Below are 24143 nucleotides of genomic sequence, written 5' to 3'. Positions count from 1 at the left end.
GTGGCTTCGCTGTGGGATTAAGGGAGCCTGGCAAAGCAAGCTCTCCCTCCCCACCTTCTTCCCCGAAGGAGAAGCCTCAGCCAGTGGAGAAAATAGAGGTTTTGCTCTACAGCTCCTTTGCGACTGAGCAAGCCTGGCAGAGCAGAAGGAAGCAAGAGAGGGAGAAGGAAGCAGATGACAGCTAGTTGTTCAGAGGCCTGATAGGAGCCCTCTGGGGGCCTTTGCCCCCTGAGCCACATGTTTGACACCCCTGCTTTATATGTTAGTCTTCTACTTTAACGTGTTTATTGTTCCTCTGTCCCCCCCCCGCCCCCAGCCCGAAGAATTCAATCAAAACATGTTGTGATCTCGAAACTTAGCTTGAGGAGCAATAGAGCAAGTGACAGACTCAGCATTTATTGCCTTGTGACACTCTCACCATCATTCTACAATTTGACATGTTTACTTCCTTTTTTTGTTTTCCCATGGAAACGCTATCCAGGCCAAACTTGTTATTCTTTCAGTATGTTAATCTCACTATTTTGCCATTGGACTCTAATACTGTACTACTTTGCATGCTTAGCCACTGCCCTACAGCTATATGTGGCATTGCTCACTGTACTCCATTTCATTGCCTGACGAAGCGTGCATGCACATGCAAGCTTACATTCTGAATAAAATCTTGTTGGTTTTAAAGGACTGCTGGGCTCCAGCTTTGTCCAGAAACTTAGCTTGTTGTGTCTCTCTAGTCTTGGCATATGTCAAAAACATCTTCGTTAAGTCGTATGCTAGTTTGCCGTTTGCTTGTGTAGCTGCATCTGTCTTATATATATGAACTGTTAACTTCCACTTCTATGTATCTGAGGAAGTGGGCGTGTGCATAAAAGCTCATACCTTGAATAAAATCTTGCTGGTGTTAAAGGTGCCTGACTGGACTCTAACTTTGTTCAACCGATGTGGGAGCAAGGTTTGAGTCCAGTGGGCACGTACAAGGGAAATAAGGTTCATTTCTGGGTACAAGCAAGAACTGAGAAACAGATTTCCTAAGGAGGGTGGAAATGGGGGACAGGAGGAGATGGGATTTGGAGAGAAGCCAGACTCTTAACTATGAGCTAAGGGCCTGGTGCTGCCCTCAACTGTAGGCCTGAAGGAACAACTCTGTTTTACAGGCCCTACAGAATTGTACCAGCTTTTTTTCTTCAGGACAGCCCTGTGAGGTAGTCCAGCCTGAGACACAGTGGAATTTGTGGCCAGAGAATGTCATGATGGTCAAAGGAAGAAATAGCTTGAAAAGAGGGTTAGATAGATTCATGGAAGATAAGTCTATCAATGGCTACCAGCCAGGGTGATTGAGGCAGTCAACCTCTGAATCCCAGAACCAGGAGGCAACAGGGGAAGGCCTCGGCCTTGGCCTCTGTGCCCTCTTGTTGGCTATCCAGAGGACCTGGTTGGCCACTGCATGAGACAGGATGATGGACTGGGTGGACCTTCATTGGTCTGATTCAGCAGGGCTCTTCTGAGGTTCTCATTGGGGGCTGGTGACTTTGCCTATCCTACCTCACAGGGTTGTTGTGGAGATAAAATGGAGGAAGGAAGAATGTTGTAAGCTACTTTGGGTCCTAGGTGAGGGGATGCATGAAGCAAATAAAGCTAAAGTAGACTTGCTTACTCTTAAATGAGGGCCCAAAGCCATAGAGCCCCTCTTCCAAAGCAGGCATTTTCTCCAGGTGAAGTGAGCTGTCACCTGGAGATCCGTTGTTACAAGTACTCCCTTTAAGCTGTGGAGTCTCGTGAGCAAAAACTCTGCTTTGTGAGCTATTGGCATTGAAGCTGTGAGCTGCTGCATAAAGTAGTTGGCTCTGGGGCCATTTTTTCCCTAAGCTAAAGACAAAAGTGTGTGAGCCGGAGGCTAAAAAAACTGTGAACTATCTCACACTAACTCATCTTAGAGGGAACACTGGTTGTTAACCCCAGGAGATTAAAAACTGTTCTGTTCGCCGGATCTTTTTCTTGAGTAATTTATTTATTCAAAGCAATCATTAGCCACATCTGTTCCTTAGAGAGCTTATGATGCCTTATAAATAAAATCCATAAAGTAGAGTATATAAAAGCAAAATTTAAAACCACAATTCAGGACTACTTTAATCAAACGTGATCCTAAATAAAACTGTCTTCTGTTGTCTCCTAAAGACTGGAGGGGGGTGGGTGTGACAGATAAACCTTCCAAGGAATTTTGTTGTTCTTCTGGCTTTTGACTTAACAGTGCCATCGAAAGCACAGTTAACACCCTCTTCAGACTACAATAAACATGTAATTCTGCTTAGGGTGGCACTGTTAATCTACTTTACCATACAGTTTTCTTGTATTTGCTTGTTCTTTTTATCTACTTATTTCCCTTGAGTGAAAAGAAGGAGTAGAAATGTTTTCAACAAGCTAAATATTCCCTGTGGCCCTTCTAGCACCATTTCTTTCCCCAAAATTTGACCAAAAATAACGGTGATCAGGTTGTAAGGATTTCTGTTGGAAACAGAAACACTTGCAGTTTTTAAGCAGCGGCTGGGCAACACTTGTCAGGGATGCGCTAGGTTGATCCTGCATTGAGCAGGGGGTTGGACTAGATGGCCTCTAGGGCCCCTTCCAGCTGTGTGATTCTAGGATTCTATGACTGTTGTTTAGGGAGGGAAAAGCAAGTAATGAAAATAAATGTTTTGATATGTTTCAGACTATTTGAAGAAGGAAAGAAAAATAGCAACAAAGGACCATTTATCTTTGAGGTACAATTTCTTCATGCGGAAGTTTGTTTGATAGAAGGCAATGTAATGGGGGGGGAGCTCCTTTGTCTGTGATTTCTTTTCTAAACTTGGTAAATGTGTTAAAATGGGAGAGGGAGAAAAATAGTTAATTTCATCAGTGAGTTTTTAAAATGCAGTTCTTCCAGGTTCCGGAAATAAGTATTCAGTCAATTGGAAATTAGCTAAAAGACGTTTCACTTTCTCCTCTGGAAGTTACAGCTGTAAGCTACTGTGTCTGGTTATTGGCATGAAATCTGACATGAGTACTTGTAAGGAAACTTTTGTTTTGCTAAGGCTGAATGTTGCTTCTTTGTTCATTTCCACTATTTTTCTTATTTTAAGTTGTTTGATGTGGCCTTGGTGGCTATTTCCCTAAGAGGTACTATCTTTTGTTAGTAAAGAACCATATAAACATAGTCTCTTGATAGATCTAGGTGGGCACCTGTGTTGGTCTGAAGCAGGGTCGGCTAAACTGTGGCTTGGGAGCCACATGTGGCTCTTTCACACAAATTGTGTGGCTCTTGAAGCCCCCACCTCCCTATTGGCCAGCTTGGAGAATCTCTTCACCAAGCCAGTCAGAGGTTTGGAGAATGCATTTAAAGTTGCTTTCTTTCTACCTCTCTCTCCCCACCTTCCTTCCTTCCTTCCTTCCTTCCTTCCTTCCTTCCTTCCTTCCTTCCTTCCTTCCTTCCTTCCTTCCTTCCTTCCTTCCTTCCTTCCTAGTTAGAACTGTTTGATTACCTTATAGCCATAACCATCTCAGTGCCCTCTAAAAAAAAGCTGTAGTATGAAAAAAAAACGTTTATTTTCCCAGATGGATACACAAGGGTATCTGCTTGACGAAGGATGTACAAACCCGCTCGAGAACTTCTGGAACAGAACTGGGGTGATGGTTGTTCTGGAGAAAGCGGTAAGAAGGCTATCCCAGTTTCAAGGTGTTGTGCTTCTACTGGTAGGAATAGTCATCTCTGTAACACGGTTGCTTACTCACATAGGTTTCATGTGTACAAACCGAGGAACCAGAGGAGCAGAAGACAGACGTGTGTCTCTCTGAGGATTCTTCCAAAGAGTGCCCTGTACTGCGTGGCTTATCTATTTCAAGAGCAAGGTGTGTGTGAGACTCCTAATTTAAATCTTTCTGCTCGTTGATAAGAGTTTAGGGTTCTTTTGTCTTCGATGCTGATTACTGCTTATAATACTAATCAGTTGAATATAGAAACAAATGCTTGGCATTTTTTGTGCATACCTTTTTCATCAGATAGTGAAAACAAATCTTAGTAGATGATCATTTATGGATTCTTTAATGTACGTTAACTCAGTACTTACTATTCAGCATGCAAAACTGAATGATTTCGGTTGGCTTTTGGAGGGTTACCATGTGTTTGGGCTGTTTTAATACAGCTATGGCAATAGCCATGTATTTTACAGTTAAGACGTTATATTTATTTGTTTTTATGTTATAAGTTGCCACAAAACCCTTTAGGTGAGTGGCGACTAAAAGAATCTAATAAATAAAATAAATTTTAAAATAGTACAACCCCACTAGTTTTTATTAGCTCAATGCCAGTCATGATTTTTTTTTTAGTTTTTAGGATAGACTAATCAGGGGTGGAATTAGAGCTGGAGCTCCTTTGCATATTAGGCCACACACCCCTGATGTAGCCAATCCTTCAAGAGCTCACAAAGAAGAGCCTAGTACAACCCCACTAGCTTTTATTAGCTCAATGCCAGTTATGTATTTTCTAGTTTTTAGCATAGACTAATATTGTAGGTGGAATCTTACGTCCAAATGTTGAATGCCGTGCTACGTTATGAGATGGAAATATTTGTGAGCAGATCCAAGAAGAAGAATAGGTCTTTATACCCTGCTTTTCTCTGCCTTAAGGAGTCTCAGAGTGGCTTCCAATCTCCTTCCCTTCCTCTCCCCACAACAGGTACTTTGTGAGGTAGGTGGGGCTGAGAGAGTTCTGAGAGAACTGTGACTGGCCCAAGGTCACCCAGCTGGCTTCATGCAGAGGAGGAGGAGTGGGGAATCAAGCCCAGCTTTCCAGACTACAGTCCACCACTCTTAATCACTACACTAGACTGGCTCTGTTAATTTTGCTTATTGGCAGTTACTTATCCAGTCTCATACGTTTACCATTTCCCCCTCCGCAGGCAGCTCATTTCATTCTATACGATGTCACAAAATCCGGACATGGGCGATGTAAAAACGAGCAATTCGGTGCAGCCTCCTCCGCTGTGGGTGCGGTGTGATGGCACAGACCCTCAACAAACGATCTGGCTGGGGGCTGAGCCCCACTCCGCTGGAAACGACATTACTGGGATGACTCTGCATACAGTTATCAGCAACGGTAAGGCGTTCTCTGGGAGAAGCCCTTCCCAGCATTTTCCTTCTCAGGTCTGAATAAGACCAGGATGGGCGGTTGCGGTCAGTATTGCCTCTAAGCCGGGAGAGTCGAACTCATTTGTTATGAGGGCCGAATCTGACAAATGAGACCTTGCTGGGCTGAGCCATGTCGGGTTGGGCCGGGCCATGTGTGTACCTATTTACAATTAGCAGAGATATAAACTTTATAAAGGACACAGACAAACACAAAGATTAAAAAAAAACACCTTAAAACATCCTTAAAATATTCGCATTTGGTCTTAAAAGTGCTTTCTTTGCATTTCTCTCATAGGGGCCAGGAAACTGGGCAAGGAAAGTTCTGGCTCTTTCCTTCCTTCCCCAGGGGACCAGGAGGGGGAGGAGTCTCAGCCAACAGAAGAAAGAGAGGCTTGGCTCAGTAGCAAGCTCTCGCTCTCCCCCTTCCTTCCCAAGGGAGGAGCCTCAGCCAATGGAGAAAACTGTTTTGCTCTGTAGCTCCTGTGCAATTGAGCAAGCCTGGCAAAGCAAGCTGTGATGCAGAAGGAGGCAAGAGAGAGGGAGAAGGAAGCAGATGACAGCCAGTTGCTTGGGGGCCTGATAGGAGCCCACTGGTGGCCTTATTTGACTCCCGGACCGCATGTTTGACACCCCTGCTCTAAGCTGTGGAGCCTTGTGAGCAAAAATTCTACTTTGTGAGCTACTGGCATTAAAGTTGTGAGCTGCTGCATGAATTAGCTTGCCCTGGGGCCATTTTTCTTGAGCTAAGACAAAAATGTGTGAGCAGAAGGCTAAAAAACTCTGAGCCTGGCTCACACAAACTCAGCTTAGAGGGAACATTGGTTATGTTTGTCTGTAACAGGAGAAAAGAGCAGGAGTCCAGGAGCGCCTTCAAGACTAACAGACTAACTGGAGAGCCAGTTTGGTGTAGTGGTTAAGTGCGCGGACTCTTATCTGGGAGATCTGGGTTTGATTCCCCACTCCTTCACTTGCCCCTGCTGGAATGGCCTTGGGTCAGCCATAGCTCTCGTAGCAGTTGTCCTTGAAAGGGCAGCTTCTAGGAGAGCTCTCTCAGCCCCACCTACCTTACAGGGTGTCTGTTTTGGTGGGGGGGGGAGAGGTAAAGGAGATTGTGACCGCTCTGAGACTCTGAGATTCATAGTATAGGAAAGGGAAAAAAGGAAAGGTCCCCTGTGCAAGCACCAGTCATTTCCAACTGTGGGGTGATGTTGCTTTCACGTTTTCATGGCAGACTTTTTACGAGGTGGTTTGCCATTGCCTTCCCCAGTCATCTAAGCTTTCCCTCCAGCAAGCTGGGTACTCATTTTACCGACCTCGGAAGGATGGAAGGCTGAGTCAACCTCGAGCCGGCTACCTAAAAACTCAGCTTCCACCGGGGATCGAACTCAGGTCGTGAGCAGAGCTTAGAACTGCAGTACTGCAGCTTTAACACTCTGCGCCACGGGGCTCTTCACTCAGAGTATAGAGCGGAATATAAATCCAATTTCTTCTTCTAACACAAATTGTGGCCGGGGAGGAGTTTTTGTGGTTCAGTGCTCACTTCTTCAGATATGAAGTATTGCAAATTTTCCCATTCTTCTTGATTTTACTGTTAGCAAGAGTGATGATATTGGGATCTGCTCATGATAGCATCTTATCACAAGGGTTGTCAGAGCTGTCCCGTAAGCAAAGCCTGAGGGAAACATGGTCTTGATGCCAATTGTGATCTTCTCTGCTAAATTCCAGTTCTCTCTTTCTCAGGCCCTTTGTCAAATAAAAATTGCTCTGCAGATTTGGAAGAATTAAAAGAGAGCCATCGAAGAAGACATCACTGTCATGGGGTAAGTTCTTCCTTGTATTTCGTTCGCCTACGGCTGGGAAGTTCCCAAGTACCCAGTTGCCTTGGTTCTTAAAATTGATGCTGGTGCTAAAAAGCAGAGTCCGCTGTAGGCCCAATACCTAACAGTGCCGCTTTAGCAGAGTCACACCTGTCTAAGTCCGTTGCTGCCAATGAACTCAGAAATGCAAAATTCTGCTCAGGTATCTGTAGAAGTGAGCAGTGGTTCATGAAGGCTTCTCCCCTACCATAATTCTTTTCAGTCATGACGGTGCTTTGGAATTCTTTCTCTTTTCTTTAGCTAGAGGCAGACTAAGTGGCCACGTGTCTTGATCTATTGGCTTAGGATCATAATGTAAATCTGAATCTGGTTTGCAATAATTCATGTGCCTTGATAATGCAGTCATTCCATAGTTAAAAATGCATTTTGGGGGATTGATATTAGGAGGGCTCCTATCAGGCCCCTGAGCAGCTGGCTGTCATCTGCTTCCTTCTCACTCTCTCTTGCTTCCTTCTGCATAACAGTTTACTTTCCAAGGCTTGCTCAATTGCACAGGAGCTACAGAGCAAAGCCTCTATTTTCTCTATTGGCTGAGGTTCCTCCCTTGGGGAGAGGGGGGGAGGCAGAGCTTGTTTTTCCAAGCTCTCTCAATCGCACAGCAGAGCTACCAAACCAAGCCTCTCTCCCTTCTATTGGCTGAGGCTCCCCCCCAGTTCCCTGGGAAAGGAAGGAAAGAGTTCTAAGGGACTTCCAGGATCCCTGGCCAAACTGGCCTGGAGAAGGATGGCTTTCTGATTTATATTAATAAATATGATAGTACGTTTTATATCTTTCTGATCCTTTGTTAATTCTAGTTGAGAATGAAAGGTTTTGCCTCTTATAAGTTCCTCGGAGACATCTTGCTGGACTCCTATTCCCTGGAGGACACCTCCTCTCCCCCGGAGAGAAATATATATGTGGACTTTGCTTGGAACGATGTGACAGAGATTCTGCAGACACCTCCACCCAATTCTGTTGTTACTCTGGTAGGGAAAACAACCTTTGCCATTTCACTGTAGTTACAGAACAAGAGTGTTGAAACCAGGGGTGGAATTCTAGCAGGAGCTCCTTTGCATATTAGGCCACACACCCTTGATGTAGCCAATCCTCCAAGAGCTTACAAGGCTCTTTTTTGTAAGCTCTTGGAAGATTGGCTACATCAGGGGTGTATGGCCTAATATGCAAAGGAGCTCCTGCTAGAATTCCACCCCTGGTTGAAACTGTGGTGTTAATTCTGGAACAAAGCAAGGATATTTCTTATCCGTAAAACCATTTAGTGTAGTGGTTATGTGTGCGGACTTGTTTGTTCATTTGATTTTAATATGGTCAACGAGCAGCCCAAATCAGAAAAAAAATTTAAAGGCTAAAGAACAAAGCTAAAATACTTACAAAATATTCCAATATCGCATAAGATTACAGTAGGAAAAAGGGTATATAAAACAGCAATTAAAATTTGGCTTCAGAACATAATATATCTTTGTAAACTTTATATAGAATGGAAAAAAAACTTGCACAAAGACCTGTAATCTGTGGGTTCACTCCCATTAGAAACTTCCTAAAAAAGGTAAAGGTAGTCTCCTGTGGAGCAGCAGTCATTTCCGACTCTGAGTGATGTCGCATCACGACGTTTTCATGACAGACTTTTTACGGGGTGGTTTGCCGTTGCCTTCCCAGTCATCTACACTTTTCCCCCAGCAAGCTGGGGACTCCTTTTACCAACCTCGGAAGGATGGAAGGCTGAGTCAACCTCAAGCCAGCTACCTGAACTCAGCTTCCACTGGGATCAAACTCGGGTTGTGAGCAGAGCTTAGGACTACAGTACTGCAGCTTTACCACTCTGCGCCTCGGGGCTCTAGAAACTTCCTAGTGACCTCAAAAGACTGGAATGGCCCTGAAATCTACTAATTATTAAGGGGCTAATTAACCTTGCCCATATCTCCTGGTAAAGTTGGCACGAGAGGAGAAGATGTTCCACAGCTTTGGTGGCCCCTGCTCCACAAGGGCAGATCCTCTCATTCTGAGGAATCTTTACGACTTCTAAGACTGCTTACTGGCTATTTATCACTATTTACCTGCAGAAGTTTTCTTTTGTCTTGCTGGCTCGTTATCGGGCAGTTTCCCAGCTGGCGAAATGCGTGGATTGTAATCTTGGGAGAACTGGGTTTGATTCCCCTCTCTTCCGCATGCACCTGCTGAGTGACCTTGGGTCAGCCATAACTCTCTCAGAGTTGTTCTGCTTAAGAGCAGTTCTCTCAGAGCTCTCTCAGCCCCACCTACCATGCAGGGTGTCTGTTGTGGGGAGGGGAAGGGAAAGGAGATTGTAGGCCGCTCTGAGACTCCGAGTGAAGGGCAGGGTAAAAATCCAGTCTCGTCCTCCATTTTCTCCCCCTCCCCCAGTTCCCCCGATGAGCATTGATTATAAAATGGTTTTGGCCGGAAGGCTCAGTTTAGGTATGTCCAAATACAGATGGGTGTTGGGATGAGCACTAGTGCCAGTAACTTTAAAAGGGGAGCAGACAGATTCAAGGGGGATCATGGGGGATGCCAGGTTATCAGTGACTCTGAGCCAAGCTGACAAAATCACATTAAAATATTTATTTATTTATTTATTTATTTATTTATTTCATTTATATCCCGCCCTCCCCCACCACGGCAGGCTCAGGGCGGCTAACAACATTCTACAATCATACAATAACAAGTAAAACCTTAAAATTACAATATAGAGCAATAAAACATTAAAATATTAAGTTAAAACCAATCCAGTAATACAGTTGTGGTGCGGTATAGATCTTTAGACCGCATTGGCGGACCCTTGGTTACCGTTTTTCCTAGCAGTCCGAGTATGCTAATTTAAAAAGGGTGGTCTTGCAGGCCCTGCGGAACTGTTCAAGGTTCCGCAGGGCCCGCACCTCCTCTGGGAGTCGGTTCCACAGGGTAGGGGCCGCGATCGAAAAGGCCCGTGCTCTGGTACTCTGATATTTAATTTCCTTCGGCCCAGGGACAGTCATTAGGTTTTTCCCGGTTGACCTCAGTGCTCTCTGGGGTTCGTATGGGGAAAGACGGTCCCTCAGGTAGACAGGTCCTCGGCCATATAAGGCTTTAAAGGTAACGACCAACACTTTGTACTGGACCCGGTATATAATCGGCAGCCAGTGCAGTTCACGTAGCCCCGGCTGTATATGTTCCCGTTTTGGGAGTCCCAACAACAGCCTGGCCGCCGCGTTCTGCACTAGCTGCAATCTCCGGGTCTGGCACAGAGGTAGCCCCAAGTAGAGGGCATTACAGTAGTCTAGTCTTGAGGTGACCGTTGCGTGGATCACTGTTGCGAGGTCCCGGCGCTCAAGGAAAGGGGCCAGCTGCCTTGCCCGCTTCAGATGGAAGAATGCTGACTTGGCAGTGGCTGCTATCTGGGCCTCCATCAATAGTGAAGGCTCCAGTAAAACACCCAGACTCTTTACCTGGCGCGCTGCTTTCAATGGCGCACCATCAAAGGTCGGGAGAGCTATTTCCCTTCCCAGAGCGCCGCGACCCACGCATAGGACCTCTGCAGGACTTGTTTTGTAGCAACTCCTTTGTTTTGTATGCAACTCCTTTGCATATTAGGCCACACCCCCTTCTTGTAGCCAATCCTCCAAGAACTTACAGGACCGTTAGTCCAGGGCCTACTGTAAGCTCCAGGAGGATTGGCTACATCAAGGAGGTGTGGCCTAATATGCAAAGGAGTTCCTGCTACCAAAAAAAGCCCTGAAAATATGTAATTGGTAAACGAATAGTTTCCGGCTCAACATTAGGAAGAACTTCCTGACCGTTACAGCGATTCCTAGTGGAACAGGCTTCCTTGGGAGATGGTGGGTTCTCCTTCCTTGGAGGTGTTTCAACAGAGGCTAGATGGCCATCTGACAGCAATGAAGATCCTGTGAATTTAGGGGGAGGTGTTTGTGAGTTTCCTGCATTGTGCAGGGGGTTGGACTAGATGACCCTGGAGGTCCCTTCCAACTCTATGATTCTATGAATGTAATGCTTTTTATTGCAGCCAAAATGATCATGGCAGAATGTCAAGAACTTGTATTTTAACATGGCTGAACAGTCTGATAGCTAGAAAAGTTAACTGAACTGAACGGGGTTGGTGCTTCTGAGAGAAAGAAGGCAAATTACAAGAAACCAGTTACATCAATTTTTGCAAATTGGTGGAAACGAAATCGGTGGAAACTTTTCTTTGACTTTGGAAATAGAAACAGGTTAACGACTGATAAAAGTAATTGCTCATGTCTGTGGATTGTATGTACTGTGTTGCAATATGTTTAGCATCTTAAGGACAGTGAAGTGGTTAATTTACATTAATAGATCAATAGAAAAAGAAGATATTGGATTTATATCCCACCCTATACTTTGAATCTCAGAGTCGTCACAATCTCCTTTATCTCTCCCCCTCCCCACAACAGACACCGTGTGAGGTAGGTGGGGCTGAGAGAGCTCTTACAGCAACTGCCCTTTCAAGGACAACTCCTACGAGAGCTATGGCTGACCCAAGGCCATTCCAGCAGCTGCAAGTGGAGGAGGGGAGAATCAAACCCGGTTCTCCTAGATAAGAGTCTGCACACTTAGAGCTCTGGCTGACCCAAGGCCATTCCATCAGCTGCAAGTGGAGGAGGGGGGAATCAAACCCGGTTCTCCCAGATAAGAGAGCTCTGGCTGACCCAAGGCCATTCCAGCAGCTGCAAGTGGAGGAGTGGGAAATCAAACCTGGTTCTCCCAGATAAGAGTCTGTGCACTTAACCACTACACCAAACTGGCTGCACCAAACACCACACCAAACTGGTTCATAGAACAAGAATAGCAAAGTTCTTTGCATCTTTAATAATCACATAACTACAAGCTGTATTAACTGGTAAGCTTAGTTATTAGCCTTCATTGGGCTGTATCAGTTTCTTGTTCCACCTGAATCTGTGCCTTTTTCTTTTTGGAACTTCCAGAAGCTTCAGATGGCTTGTGGGAGTCCTTTGAGTTCTGTGTATGAGGTCGGCCGAGAGCTGCAGTTCCTGCTCGTAAGTATTTATTGCCCCTGCTGCAGCTAGGAAGTTTGCGTACTTTAAACACCTGTCCCATTTGGAAATCTAATGTGACAATAAGACCAGTAGAAACCTTCTGAGTAAAACAAGCGCTGTTAAATAAGTTCATGGTTTCAGACTAGCGCGTACCTGCATGGGAAAGAAAACTATGCAGTGGTACTTTTCTTCACTGGATTCAAGTTTGATTTGGTTTCTCAGACACACAAAACGTCAGTTCTAAAAAGATTGTGAGTGAACTTTGTACTTCTTTCATCATTCCACCAGAGATCTCCCAGAGTAACCATACTGTGGCTGTTGTGTTGAATGGACATCCAAAATGCAAGGTGGCAGATCTTATTTCAGACATGTACCTGCATTACCAGTAGCCCTGTGGCGCAGAGTGTTAAAGCTGCAGTACTGCAGTCCTAAGCTCTGCTCACGACCTGAGTTCAATCCTGGCGGAAGCTGGGTTCAGGTAGCCAGCTCCAGGTTGACTCAGCCTTCCATCCTTCCGAGGTCGGTAAAATTAGTACCCAGCTTGCTGGGGGGAAAGTGTAGATGACTGGGGAAAGCAATGGCAAACCACCCTGTAAGAAGTCTGCCATGAAAACATGAGCACAATGTCACCCCACAGTTGGAAACGACTGGTGCTTGCTCAGGGGACTACCTTTACCTGCATTAAACGAGGCCGAAATAAAGATTACTGTTTCTTATCACACTGTAAGAGTAATACTATGTTTGCACCCTTGATTTTCCCATGTATAATCTTGTCAGGAAACGCCCCATCAAAAATCTTTGCAAAAGTGTTCCCCTGACAGATTTCCGTAGTGTGCAACTCAGTGTTCCACTAGCTTCTGAAGCTGGTAATACTCGTGCTTTCTACATTTGGGAAAAAAAAAATCATTTTGTTAAAAAGATTCAAGAAGCTTTTCTGAAATTATAAAACTAAACCTATAGATGTGTTAGTTAATAAGTACGATCAAATCCCTTCCGATTTATGGTGACCCTGTGAATTAATGACCTCCAAAAGTTCCATTGTTATACGTATATAAAAAAGGTACATATATGTATTAAAAAAGCTAGTCCCCTGTGCAAGCACCAGTTGTTTCTGACTTTGGGGTGACGTATCACGTTTTCACGGCAGACTTTTTAATAGGGTGGTTTGCCATTGCCTTCCCCAGTCATCTCCACTTTCCCCCCAGCAAGTTGGGTACTCATTGTACCTACCATGGAAGGCTGAGTCAATCTTGAGCCATCTACCTGAACCCAGCTTCAGCTGGGATCGAACTCAGCTCGTGGGCAGAGCTTAGAACTGCAGTACTACAACTTTACCACTCTGAGCCGTGCGGCTTGTGACATATATGTACACAGCACTACATATTGGAATGGAGCTGATTGGGGTTTTTTCCTGCTTTGTGTTTTTTCTCATGCTGGCAGGGCTTAGCCAAGAGCTTGAGGACTGGCGTGAAAGAGTGGAGGAAACCTTCAGAAGGAAAATCAGCTGTTGAACTGGTCCAGAAACTTTTGAAACGTAACTTTTGTTTAATAATTCAAAGCAGTAGCGTTGTGAACTTATTTGCCATGCAAGGCGTTAATAAGCATACCATTTTCCCCATCCCTGGTGGCTGAGTTTGGGAACGGCCTGTTCCAACCAAAACTTTGGAGTTCGGCAAAACTGGACTTATGCCATTCTGCTTCATGCATTGTCACAGTGCTGTAATGTCCCCCTGTCTCCCCTTTTAGGTCTAAAGGATGGCGCAGATGAAGTAATGGCACCAGGCAATAATGAGACTGAGGTAAAACCAACCCATCATTTCATTTTAACCTGCGGTCTTTTCAAAAAGTGATCTGAGAATGAAGAAGAAGACTGCAAATTTATTTCCCGCCCTTCTCCCTGAATCAGAGTCTCAGAGCGGTCACAATCTCCTTTACCTTCCCTCCCCTCACAACAGACACCTGGCTGTGAGGTAGGTGAGGCTGAGAGAGTTCTCACAGAAGTTGCCCTTTCAAAGACAGCTCTGTGAGAGCTATGGCTGACCCAAGACCATTCCAGCAGCTGCAAGTGGAGGAGTGGGGAATCAAACCTGATTCTCCCAGATAAGAGTCCGCACTTAACCACTACCCAAACTGGCTGTCTCTTGCCTTTAATGAGTTCTCTTGCCTTTAATGTTGGGTGCATTTAAGGTTTCTACCTTTAATGTTTGCTGCAGTGAGGGTTCATAGGACAAGAAAACGTTCTTGTAATAGCATCAGATTCTTGAACAGCACAGCCCCAGACCATCAGACCAGTGTTTGGTGTAGTGGTTAAGTGTGCGGACTCTAATCTAGAAGAACCAGGTTTGATTCCCTACTCCTCCACCTGCAGGTGCTGAGTGACCTTGGGTTACTCACAGGTCTTGGAAGAGCTGTTCTCCCGAGAGCAGTTCTCTCAGAGCTCTCTCAGCCCCACCTATCTCACAGGGTGCTTGTTGTGGGGAGGGGAAGGGGAAGGAGATTGTAAGCCGCTCTGAGACTCCAAGTGAAGGGCAGGTATAAATCCAGTCTCCTCTTCTTCTTTGTGTTGGTACGTCTGGCTAACCAGCACCAGCTCTCCTCTGAGTATCTATACGTAGAAACATGCCATGTCTAGAGGTAAGTCTTTAGCATTACATCATATCTTTTGCTGAAATCATTTCTCCTCCTCCTTAGAACCTCCAGAATGACACTGCTGCAGTTTCTTGCTCCATGAAAACAGTTTATAGTAGCAGAGAAGAACTGGATTTTGTCGAGCAGCTATGGTGCAAGCTATGGAAAAGTATGTGCTTTTTTTTATTGTACACTTTCAGACGTCTTTGTTTTAAGATTAGCAATCTGTAACGAGAGTGCTTGAGGAATTGGTTCAATAATAATAATAATAAATTTTATTTGTATCCCGCCCTCCCCACCTAGGCAGGCTCAGGGCGGCTAACAGCATTTCATAAAACATACAATAACAAATAAAACCTTTAAATTTAACAATATAAAACTTTAAGTTTAACAACATTAAAAACCAGTCAATACCATTAAAATAGCTTAGTCTGACAGTGTCGATGGTGTTTGACGCTAGTTCTGTCAGTTTATACAATCTGTACAGTTTACACAGCGGCATAAGTCTTTGATTAGAACCGCATTAGCGGATCCTAGTTAACAGCCTTCTTCAGCAGTCCGAGTATGCAAGGTTAAAGAGGGTAGTCTTGCAAGCCCTGCGGAACTGATCAAGGTTCCGCAGGGCCCGCACCTCCTCAGGGAGCTGGTTCCATAGGGCAGGGGCCGCGATTGAAAAGGCTCGTGCTCTGGTGTTCTGGAGTTTGATCTCTTTCGGCCCAGGGATAGTCATTAGATTTTTCCCGGCTGACCTCAGTGCTCTTTGGGGTTCGTATGGGGAAAGATGGTCCCTCAGGTAGGCGGGTCCTCGGCCATATAAGGCTTTAAAGGTAATGACCAACACTTTGTACTGGACCCGGTATATAATCGGCAGCCAGTGCAGTCCGCGTAGCCCCGGCCGTATATGTTCCCACTTCGGAACAATGTCGTCTTAAAAGTATTTTCTGAATTTCTTGAGCTGGTCTGCTAAAGGATTTAGTGAAATGCCTAACTTCCCCCCCCCCCCCCAAAGGTGTCACGTCGTATGAGGAACTGGTGAAGTGCTTCAAGCTGATATTGGAGTGCGTTCATTGTGGTGAATTGCAGCTATCGGTATGTATGAATGATGGCCAGAACGGCCACATCTAGATGTCAAGAGAGTTGGCAAATCAGGCGCATCTTGACAGAAGGAAACCTCAGAAGTTTTACTTCAGAGTGTTTATAAATGTTCAGCCTTCGTGCAATTAAAACTTCCTAATGGGTTAATTGGTAGAGCTTCAGTGCAATCTAGGAGCCATTTTGAAAGTTGTGATCTGGTGTTGATAAAAGAGGGAATACGGAGACTGACTTGGGCTGTTCCCAACGACGAACATGATAATATTGAACCCAGGGCTTTTTTTGTAGCAGGCACTCCTTTGCATATTAGGCCACACCCACCTGATGTAGCCAATCCTCCAAGAGCTTACAGAACTCTTCTCACAGAGCCTCCTGTAAGTTCTTGGAGGATAGGCTATATCAGGGGGGTGCGGCCTAATATTCAAATGAGTTCCTGCTTTTAAAAAAAAAGCCCTGATTGAACCTCCCTCAAACTTGTAAAGTCCAATTGATGCAAAATGGGTTTAAGAAAGGATAGATGCTGTACCTGGTGAGAGCTGGGCAGAATAAGTGAGTTTTAATCATAAGTAGCTTAATATTAGAAAAGAGCCAGAGTCTGGGAGCAGCTTAAAGATGAACAAAATTTGCAGGAGGGGGTCACTGTTCGAGAGTCACTGTTGATGATGATGATATTGCATTTATATCTCACCCTATACTCTAAATCTTAGAGCGGCTTACAGTCTCCTTTACCTTCCCACCACCACCACAGACACCCTGTGAGGTGGGTGGGGCTGAGAGAGCTCTTACAGCAGCTGCCCTTTCAAGGACAGCTCTGCGAGAGCTCTGACTGGCCCAAGGCCATGCTTAGCAGCTGCAAGTGGAGGAGTGGGAATCAAGCCCATTTCTCCCAGATAAGAGTCTGCGCACTTAACCACTACACCAAACCGGCTCTCAGGTTAACTCCTTCAGTTTCTAGCTGTACCAGAAGTGAGCAGTGACTCCTGGAATCTCCTCCGCTGCCACCAATTTTGTTTGTCTTAAAGGTGCTGCTGGACTCATGCTTTTCTCCTGCTACAGACTGACACAGCTACCTATCTTGAAAAAGAGTACCGTATTTGCCGGCGTATAAGACGACTGGGCGTATAAGACGACCCCCCAACATTTCCACTCAAAATATAGAGTTTGTTATATACTCGCTGTATAAGACTACCCCCTCTTCCGCACACCTTCCACACATTAGTGCCATTACAGTACAGTCATTGTCACCATTGTACGGCCGCAGTGCAACCGCAGCGCCTCCGGCCCGCCCCTGCATCTCCCTGTGACCGGCACTAGTGCACAAGTGCGCATGTGCGAGCTCTGCGGAGACAAGGGGCGGGCCGGAGTGACGCTGCTTCCTGCCAAGCAGAACGGGCCGGTCACGCCGAAAAGGCTGGCACCCCTGTCTCGCTGCTGATGCTCGCTGCAGCCACGCTGATGACCCGCCGCGGTCGCGCTGGATACCGCGCGATACTGGACGGTATGTAGAATGAGGTGGGCGGGCATCGGGAGGCCACTATAGGGCAGCTATGTCTATCCCAACTGAAGTGCACCCAGCATATAAGACGACCCCCCCCCCCACTTGGAGGCATGTTTTTCAGGGCAAAAAAGTTGTCTTATACGCCAGCAAATACTGTAATTAAGTTAGTAATTTTTAAATAATATTCCTAAAAAATTATATATTTATATATCATTTAATTTTTTTTTTATTCGCCCCATTTTTTAGTTACATGAACAACAGGCTTTTTTTTAACGTCGTGAAGCACTGGATTAGCACAACCTTCAGTGACAGATTTATCTTAGAACTGCACCTGCATTCTCTCAAGACACATTTGTCTTTCTGTAGATTCACGAAGGAAGCAACGGCTTGCTGCCCAAACTGATTATAGAGTATCACCGTGGAAGTATGACGCCGGTTTCTCTGAGTGGCGACACTCCGATTCAAATGTTTCTTGAGATCGGGTTGGAAAAAATGAAGAGAGATTATGTCAGCTATTTTATAGGTAAGCTTTTATTTTGGAACAGCAGTGACATCTCGGTGGCTTTTCCAAGCAATCTGTTTCGTTAACGCTCTCCATTTAAAAACAGGTTCTAGACTGAGCAGCACCAGGCCTATCTCTGTGGTATTGCAAACTGTGGGATCGACAGGGGTGGAATTCTAGCAGGAGCTCCTTTGCATATTAGGCCACACACCCCTGATGTAGCCAGTCTGCCAAGAGCTTACAAAAAAGTGCCTTCTAAGTCCTTGGAGGATTGACTACATCAGGGGGTGTGGCCTAATATGCAAAGGAGTTCCTGCTAAAATTCCACCCCTGGGGATCGATACAGAATGAAGAATATTTCAGACAGAACCCACAGAGCAATGCAGTTTTCTAAACATGGCAAGGATGTAAATGAATTAAATAATTCCTTGGTGCCTTCAGCTGTCCTTTACGTGTGAGGGCTCAGGGGAGGGCACACAAGAGCATCATGGGTAAACAAACAGAAAAGGGTTTGGGTCTTCTCAACAGAGCAGATTTTCATAACACACTTTGCATTGACGCAAAGCGCTGACGTGCAAATTAGAATTATGTTTTGTTTTTCAGACAAGCGCCTCGCTCTACGTTCTCATCTGGTAAGATGCTTTATTTCTCCCAGCCCCCTTCCAAACATTATAAGTAGAAGTGTCGTAGCTGTTGGGAGAGAAAAGCCTTTGTGGTAGTGTTATCATTCAGTCGGCATTCTTGTTCAACCTAGCTCCTTGAATGCTACTCTGACCTTTATTATTTTCTAAGGGCTATTGATTTTTCTTCTTTGACATATTCCTCTGTCTCTTTCTCTCTTCTCTTTCCCTCTATTAAGGACTATTTCATGTCCACTTCAGTGGATCTGCAAGAGCAGGTTCATCGTATCCAGAAACTCCATCGCGTGCTGGAAATAGTGACCAACTGCGTGGACCTTCTTAAACTCGATCATTTCGATCTCATCTTCTTGATACAGTAATTTTGAACCAGAATTTTGTTTTGTTTTGTTTTTTTAAGTCGAGAACAAGCAGGTTTTCTGAGAGGGTCAAACAGTGTGTAAAAAAGCAAGAGAGGAGACCTCTGCTCTGATGTCTGAAGAGGTGGCTTATAAAGTTTTCTAAATCAGTGGTCCCCAATCTTTTTGGTACCAGGGACCGGTTTTGTGGAAGACAATTGTTCCACGGACCAGGAGCATGATGGTTTTGGGATGATACAACTGTGCACTTAATTTTTATTAGTTTGGTGTAGTGGTGAAGTGTACGGACTCTAATCTGGGAGAATCAGGTTTGATTCCCCACTCCTCCACTTGCAGCTGCTGGAATGGCCTTGGGTCAGCCATAGCTCTCGCAGAATTTGTCCTTAGCTCTTGCAAGAGTTGTCCTTGAAAGGGCAGCTTCTGGGAGAGCCCTCTCAGCCCCACCCACCTCACAGGGTGTCTGTTATGGGGGAGGAAGGGAAAAGAGATCGTGAGTCACTCTGAGACTCAGAGTGGAGGGCAGGATTCTATTATTATTATTATTATTTCATTGTAATATATAATGAAATAATTATACAAATGACCCAGACCACGGGCTGGTACCGGTCCACAGCCCACGGGTTGGGGACCCCTGTTCTAAATGAAATGAGAGATGGTCCCGCTAAGCCAAACATTGGTGCCGGTCCCTGTTTTCTCACTTTTGAAAGTGTGTGGTGTTCACACACCTCCTGCTGTACTCATTAGGGGGTTCCAGAGACTCTTCACTGAACCGGAGCGGTGTTTGTAGGAAAGAGAACTTCATGGAAGATATCCATAAATGATGGATTTATTGGCCACTTGCTTTCTGGATGCCATAGCAATTTTTCCCTGTCCATATATTTCAGCCCCTTATTCCCATTTTGCAGAGAAAGGCATTTGTTCAGCATAACAGTTCCATAGCTCTAAAATAACATTGTTCTTCTCCCCCCCCCCTCAAAAAAGCAAAAGACCTCTTTGAGGAAACTGCAGGCTTAGTACCATTTCTCTCCTCCCTGAGTGTTTCACTAGTTTTAGCCACTGAATTTTATTAAAGACCTAAGTTATAGCACCACAATGTTAATTTTAATACAAGTTGTTAAGGATTTAATGATGATTTTATAATTGTTATTGTAATTACTATGTATGGTTTTATTGTATATTACATTCGTATGTTGTGAGCCGCCCTGAGCCTGCCCTGGCAGGGAGGGCGGGATACAAATAAAAAGTATTAGTAGTAGTAGTACAGCTGTGCTTTAACCATGGGCTGGTTTTTGAGGGGTTTTGCATAGAGGATCAGAGCAAAAAATGTTTTCTGTTCCTCCTTTTGAGAGCCAGTTTGATGCCGTGGTTAAGTGTGCATACTCTTATCTGGGAGAACCGGGTTTGGTTCCCCACTCCTCCACTTGCAGCTGCTGGAATGGCTTTGGGTTAGCTGTAGGTCTTGCAGAAGTTGTCCTTGAAAAGGCAGCTGCTGTGAGAGCTCTCTCAGCCCCACCCCCCTCACAGGGTCAGGGTATCTGTTGTGGGGGGAGAAGATATAGGAGACTGTAAGCTGCTCTGAGTCTCTGATTCAGAGAGAAGGGTGGGATATAAATCTGCAGTCTTCTTCCTTGTCACAGCGTATGGATGATAATTTCTGTCTCTTTTAGGTCCTGTTTAAAGTACTACCAGGAAAACCCTCTGAATGAAATGCACATGCTTGAGATACCCGTGAAGCAGTCTTCTGTGACAGGCTTATGCCAAAAGTAATTCTAACCCTTTGTGCTTTTCACACATTGGAATCCCGAGTGTAAAAACCCTTGGGTGTTTTTTGTTTGTTTGTTTGTTTGTTCTACAATTATAATCTCCTCCATCATCCCTTCAGTGCTGATCTCAAAATGTGGAAGGTGGAAATCAGCAGTGGACAAAGACAAAAAGTCGTGAAAACCACTTGGCAGTTCAGCACTGACCCTCCAGCAGAGCACCTGAGCACAAGGATCACAGGTGAGCACCTTTCTTTCCACCTCCTTCAGTTCTTTCTTCTTTCCCTCCCCACGCCCCTTCAGCTTGTGACCCTTCCACATGTCTTTTGTCTTCCTGAGTTCTGGCCTGTCAGCTGCCTTCCCTTTTCCCTATCCTTCACCAAACTGTCTCTTTAAGAGCATAAGAGAAGCCATGTTGGATCAGGCCAATGGCCCATCCAGTCCAATACTCTGGATGGGCCATTGGCCTGATCCAACATGGAGCAATACTCTGTGTCACACAGTGGCCAAAAAACCCAAGTGCCATCAGGAGGTCCACCAGTGGGGCCAGGACACTAGGTGCCCCCACCCCCCAAGAACCACGAATAGAGAGAGCATCACTTGGCCCAGACATAAGAGAAGCCATGTTGGATCAGGCCAATGGCCCATCCAGTCCAACACTCTGGGTCACATAAGAACATAAGAGAAGCCATGTTGGATCAGGCCAGTGGCCCATCCAATCCAACATTCTGACTCACATAAGAACATAAGAGAAGCCATGTTGGATCAGGCCAATGGCCCATCCAGTCCAACACTCTGGGTCACATAAGAGAAGCCATGTTGGATCAGGCCAGTGGCCCATCCAATCCAACATTCTGAGTCACATAAGAACATAAGAGAAGCCATGTTGGATCAGGCCAATGGCCCATCCAGTCCAACACTCTGTGTCACATAAGAACATAAGAGAAGCCATGTTGGATCAGGCCAATGGCCCATCCAGTCCAACACTCTGAGTCACATAAGAGAAGCCCTGTGGGATCAGGCCAGTGGCCCATCCAATCCAACACTCTGTCACATAAGAGAAGCCCTGTTGGATCAGGCCAATGGCCCATCCAATCCAACACTCTGTGTCACACAATGGCCAAAAAACCCAGGTGCCATCAGGAGATCCATCAATGGGGCCAGAACACTAGAAGTCCTCACACTGTTGTCCCTCCCAAGCACCAAGAATACAGAGCATCACCAAGAATACAGGCTTTCTTTGGTCTTCTTCACTCTCCAACTCAGTATGTTCAAGATGTTCATATAGGCCAGATAACAAGACTGAACTTTTCCGCTTTCTGTTGCACAAATCTGCTGATTGGGCCAGGCTGCAGAACAGGTTAAAAAAATCCACAGCTTGATCTTGGATTCTTTGAGGAATCACATTATGCAGCCAGATCAGGGGTGGCCAAGCTTGCCTAATGTAAGGAGCTGTAAGAGTCACATAGAATAAATGTCAGATGTTTGAGAGCTGCAAGACATGAAGAAGAAGATTGCAGATTTATACCCCGCCCTTCACTCTGAATCAGAGACTCAGAGCAGCTTACAATCTCCTCTATCTCCTTCCCCCACTATAGACACCCTGTGAGGTGGGTGGAACTGAGAGAGCTCATGCCCATGAATGCCCACGGTTCAAATGTGGCTGTCCTCCTGCAGGACAACACAGCTTCCGTCTGAAACGATAGAATCATAAAATTGGAAGGAACCTCCAGGGTCATCTAGTCCGACCTCCTGCACAATGCAGGGAATTCACAAATACGTTCCCCTCCAACACCCCCAGTGACCCCTGCTGCATGCCCAGAAGATGGCAAACCCCCCCCCCCCAAGCCTCCAGGATCCCTGGCCAAACTGGCCTGGAGAAAAATTGCTTGCTGACCCCAAAGTGGCAAACAGCATTTCCTTGGGTGTGTAAGAAAAGGCCACAAGATCTAAGCACCGATGAAACCCTTCCTTCCCATGATTCATAGAATCAGCATTGTTGTCAGATGGCCATCTTGCCACCTGTGTTCATTTAATGTTTCTAGGTCTCCTTTCTGCCAGTAATATCTGAGACGGTGTACAGTTGAGTATGTGTAATGAATATAAATACAACACGGTATAAAACTCAAATTACAAACAGGCACCAAGAAAAAACAAAACAGCAGATTTTAGAACCAAGTTAGCCCTAAAATTAGCATCCATGAAACAGAGTGCTAAATAAAATCAAGAGAACAAAGTTTGCATCCATTGGCACCTTCAAGATCAACCATGTTGTATTCCAGGTATAAGCTTTCTGCGCACACGAAGATGGAAAATTATACCTTGAATAAAACTTGGTTGGTCTTGAAGGTGCCACTGGACTCGGTCTTTGTTCTGCTTCAGACCAACACGGCTACCCACCTGGATCTAAATAAAACCAAGTTAGTTATCAAATCAGCAAACGAAACCCAACCAAACAGGATGGGAGACCAATGTAAAATCTGTTTGAATCAGAGTCTTCTCCTGGGAGGAAAAATGTCCAAGGGAAGGGACCGGGCGAAGAGAAACGGGGAAGACCGATTCTGAAGCTGGAAAAATTTTCCTTCTTCAGCAGAAGGTGGAGGTGCTGCATCTGTGAAACGCTGGCAAGACCTTGTGCTACTTTTTTCAAAGATAAAAGACCGCACCTGAGAGAGAGAGTTCAGCCAGAGCAGGAGGAGACCACTTGTGTTAGCCTGTCCCCGGCAGCAGCGACACAAAGTCTTTTTCCTGGTTACTCAAAATAGTACTTCCCTCCCCTTTCCTTTTAATAATTTCAGTTTCCCTCTTGTCTGTCTTTTCCTCTCTGTCGGGAAAAGGGATTTCAGTGCTGGTGAACTCCCAGATTATTTGTCTGGCAGAGCTGAGCCAGTTTGGTGCCGTGGTTAAGTGCGTGGACTCTTATCTAGGAGAACCAAACCGGGTTTGATTCACTCCTTCACCGGCAGCTGGTGGAGTGATCTTGGGTCAGTCATAGCTCTCACAGAGTTGTCCTTGAAAGGGCAGCTTCTGGGAGTGTTCTCTCAGCCCCACCCATCTCACAGGGTGCCTGTTGTGGGAGAGGAAGTTAATGGAGATTGTAAGCCGCTCTGAGGTTCGGAGTGAAGGGCAGGGTATATAAATCCAATATCATCATCATCCTCTGTTTTGGAGTGGAGGCAGGCTACGCTTCTCAGCAGAGATTCCAAGCAGCCTTGGGAAAAGTCCTGCCCGCCAAAGCAGACAAGAGGGATGCACCTGTTGCAAGACATCCTGTTTTCAGGGACCAGGAAGAAGAAATCCAGTCGCTGCTTTCTCTTGCATCCATGATAGCCCCTGGCGCATGCTGTAATCGCTTCCTTTGGTTTTGCAGGTCTCCTGGACAGTACAGAAGTCTGCAACAACCTGGAGGGAGCCTGTTTTAGCACCCTGGCTGAGTGCAGTCAGGTGCATTTCTCCTTGCGTTGAAGTAATAATAATCGTAACATCGGAGAGCGTTATTGCAACGGTGTGATAACTAATTCCCAAAACGTGTAGCTGATTTTTTTTTTTTTTTAAAGGCACCAAAACTTATTTTAAAAGTTAAAGGCAACTTTGTTTAGACGTGAAAA

The 24143-nt window shown here is 45.4% G+C and overlaps 1 protein-coding gene across 1 annotated transcript in view; it reads left to right on the top strand.

Moving 5' to 3' along the window:
* Positions 1-24143, top strand: part of ZWILCH (zwilch kinetochore protein) — a 25119-nt gene extending 976 nt beyond the window's left edge. Inside the window, exons 2-18 of the mRNA XM_060259744.1 lie at positions 2702-2753; positions 3586-3681; positions 3767-3879; positions 4929-5125; positions 6898-6977; positions 7829-7999; positions 11987-12058; positions 13499-13592; positions 13805-13857; positions 14750-14855; positions 15696-15775; positions 17643-17799; positions 18382-18410; positions 18638-18774; positions 20443-20538; positions 20658-20776; positions 23906-24143. Coding sequence (XP_060115727.1) covers positions 2702-2753; positions 3586-3681; positions 3767-3879; positions 4929-5125; positions 6898-6977; positions 7829-7999; positions 11987-12058; positions 13499-13592; positions 13805-13857; positions 14750-14855; positions 15696-15775; positions 17643-17799; positions 18382-18410; positions 18638-18774; positions 20443-20538; positions 20658-20776; positions 23906-24000 — 1747 coding nt within the window. The 3' untranslated portion in view covers positions 24001-24143. The remainder of the gene's footprint in view (positions 1-2701; positions 2754-3585; positions 3682-3766; positions 3880-4928; positions 5126-6897; positions 6978-7828; positions 8000-11986; positions 12059-13498; positions 13593-13804; positions 13858-14749; positions 14856-15695; positions 15776-17642; positions 17800-18381; positions 18411-18637; positions 18775-20442; positions 20539-20657; positions 20777-23905) is intronic.

Source organism: Heteronotia binoei, chromosome 19 (genome assembly GCF_032191835.1).
Source record: "Heteronotia binoei isolate CCM8104 ecotype False Entrance Well chromosome 19, APGP_CSIRO_Hbin_v1, whole genome shotgun sequence".
In the NCBI taxonomy this organism is placed as follows: Eukaryota; Metazoa; Chordata; class Lepidosauria; order Squamata; family Gekkonidae; genus Heteronotia; species Heteronotia binoei.
The sequence above is the reverse complement of the archived record's forward strand: the minus strand, read 5'-3'. Positions and strand labels throughout refer to the sequence as shown.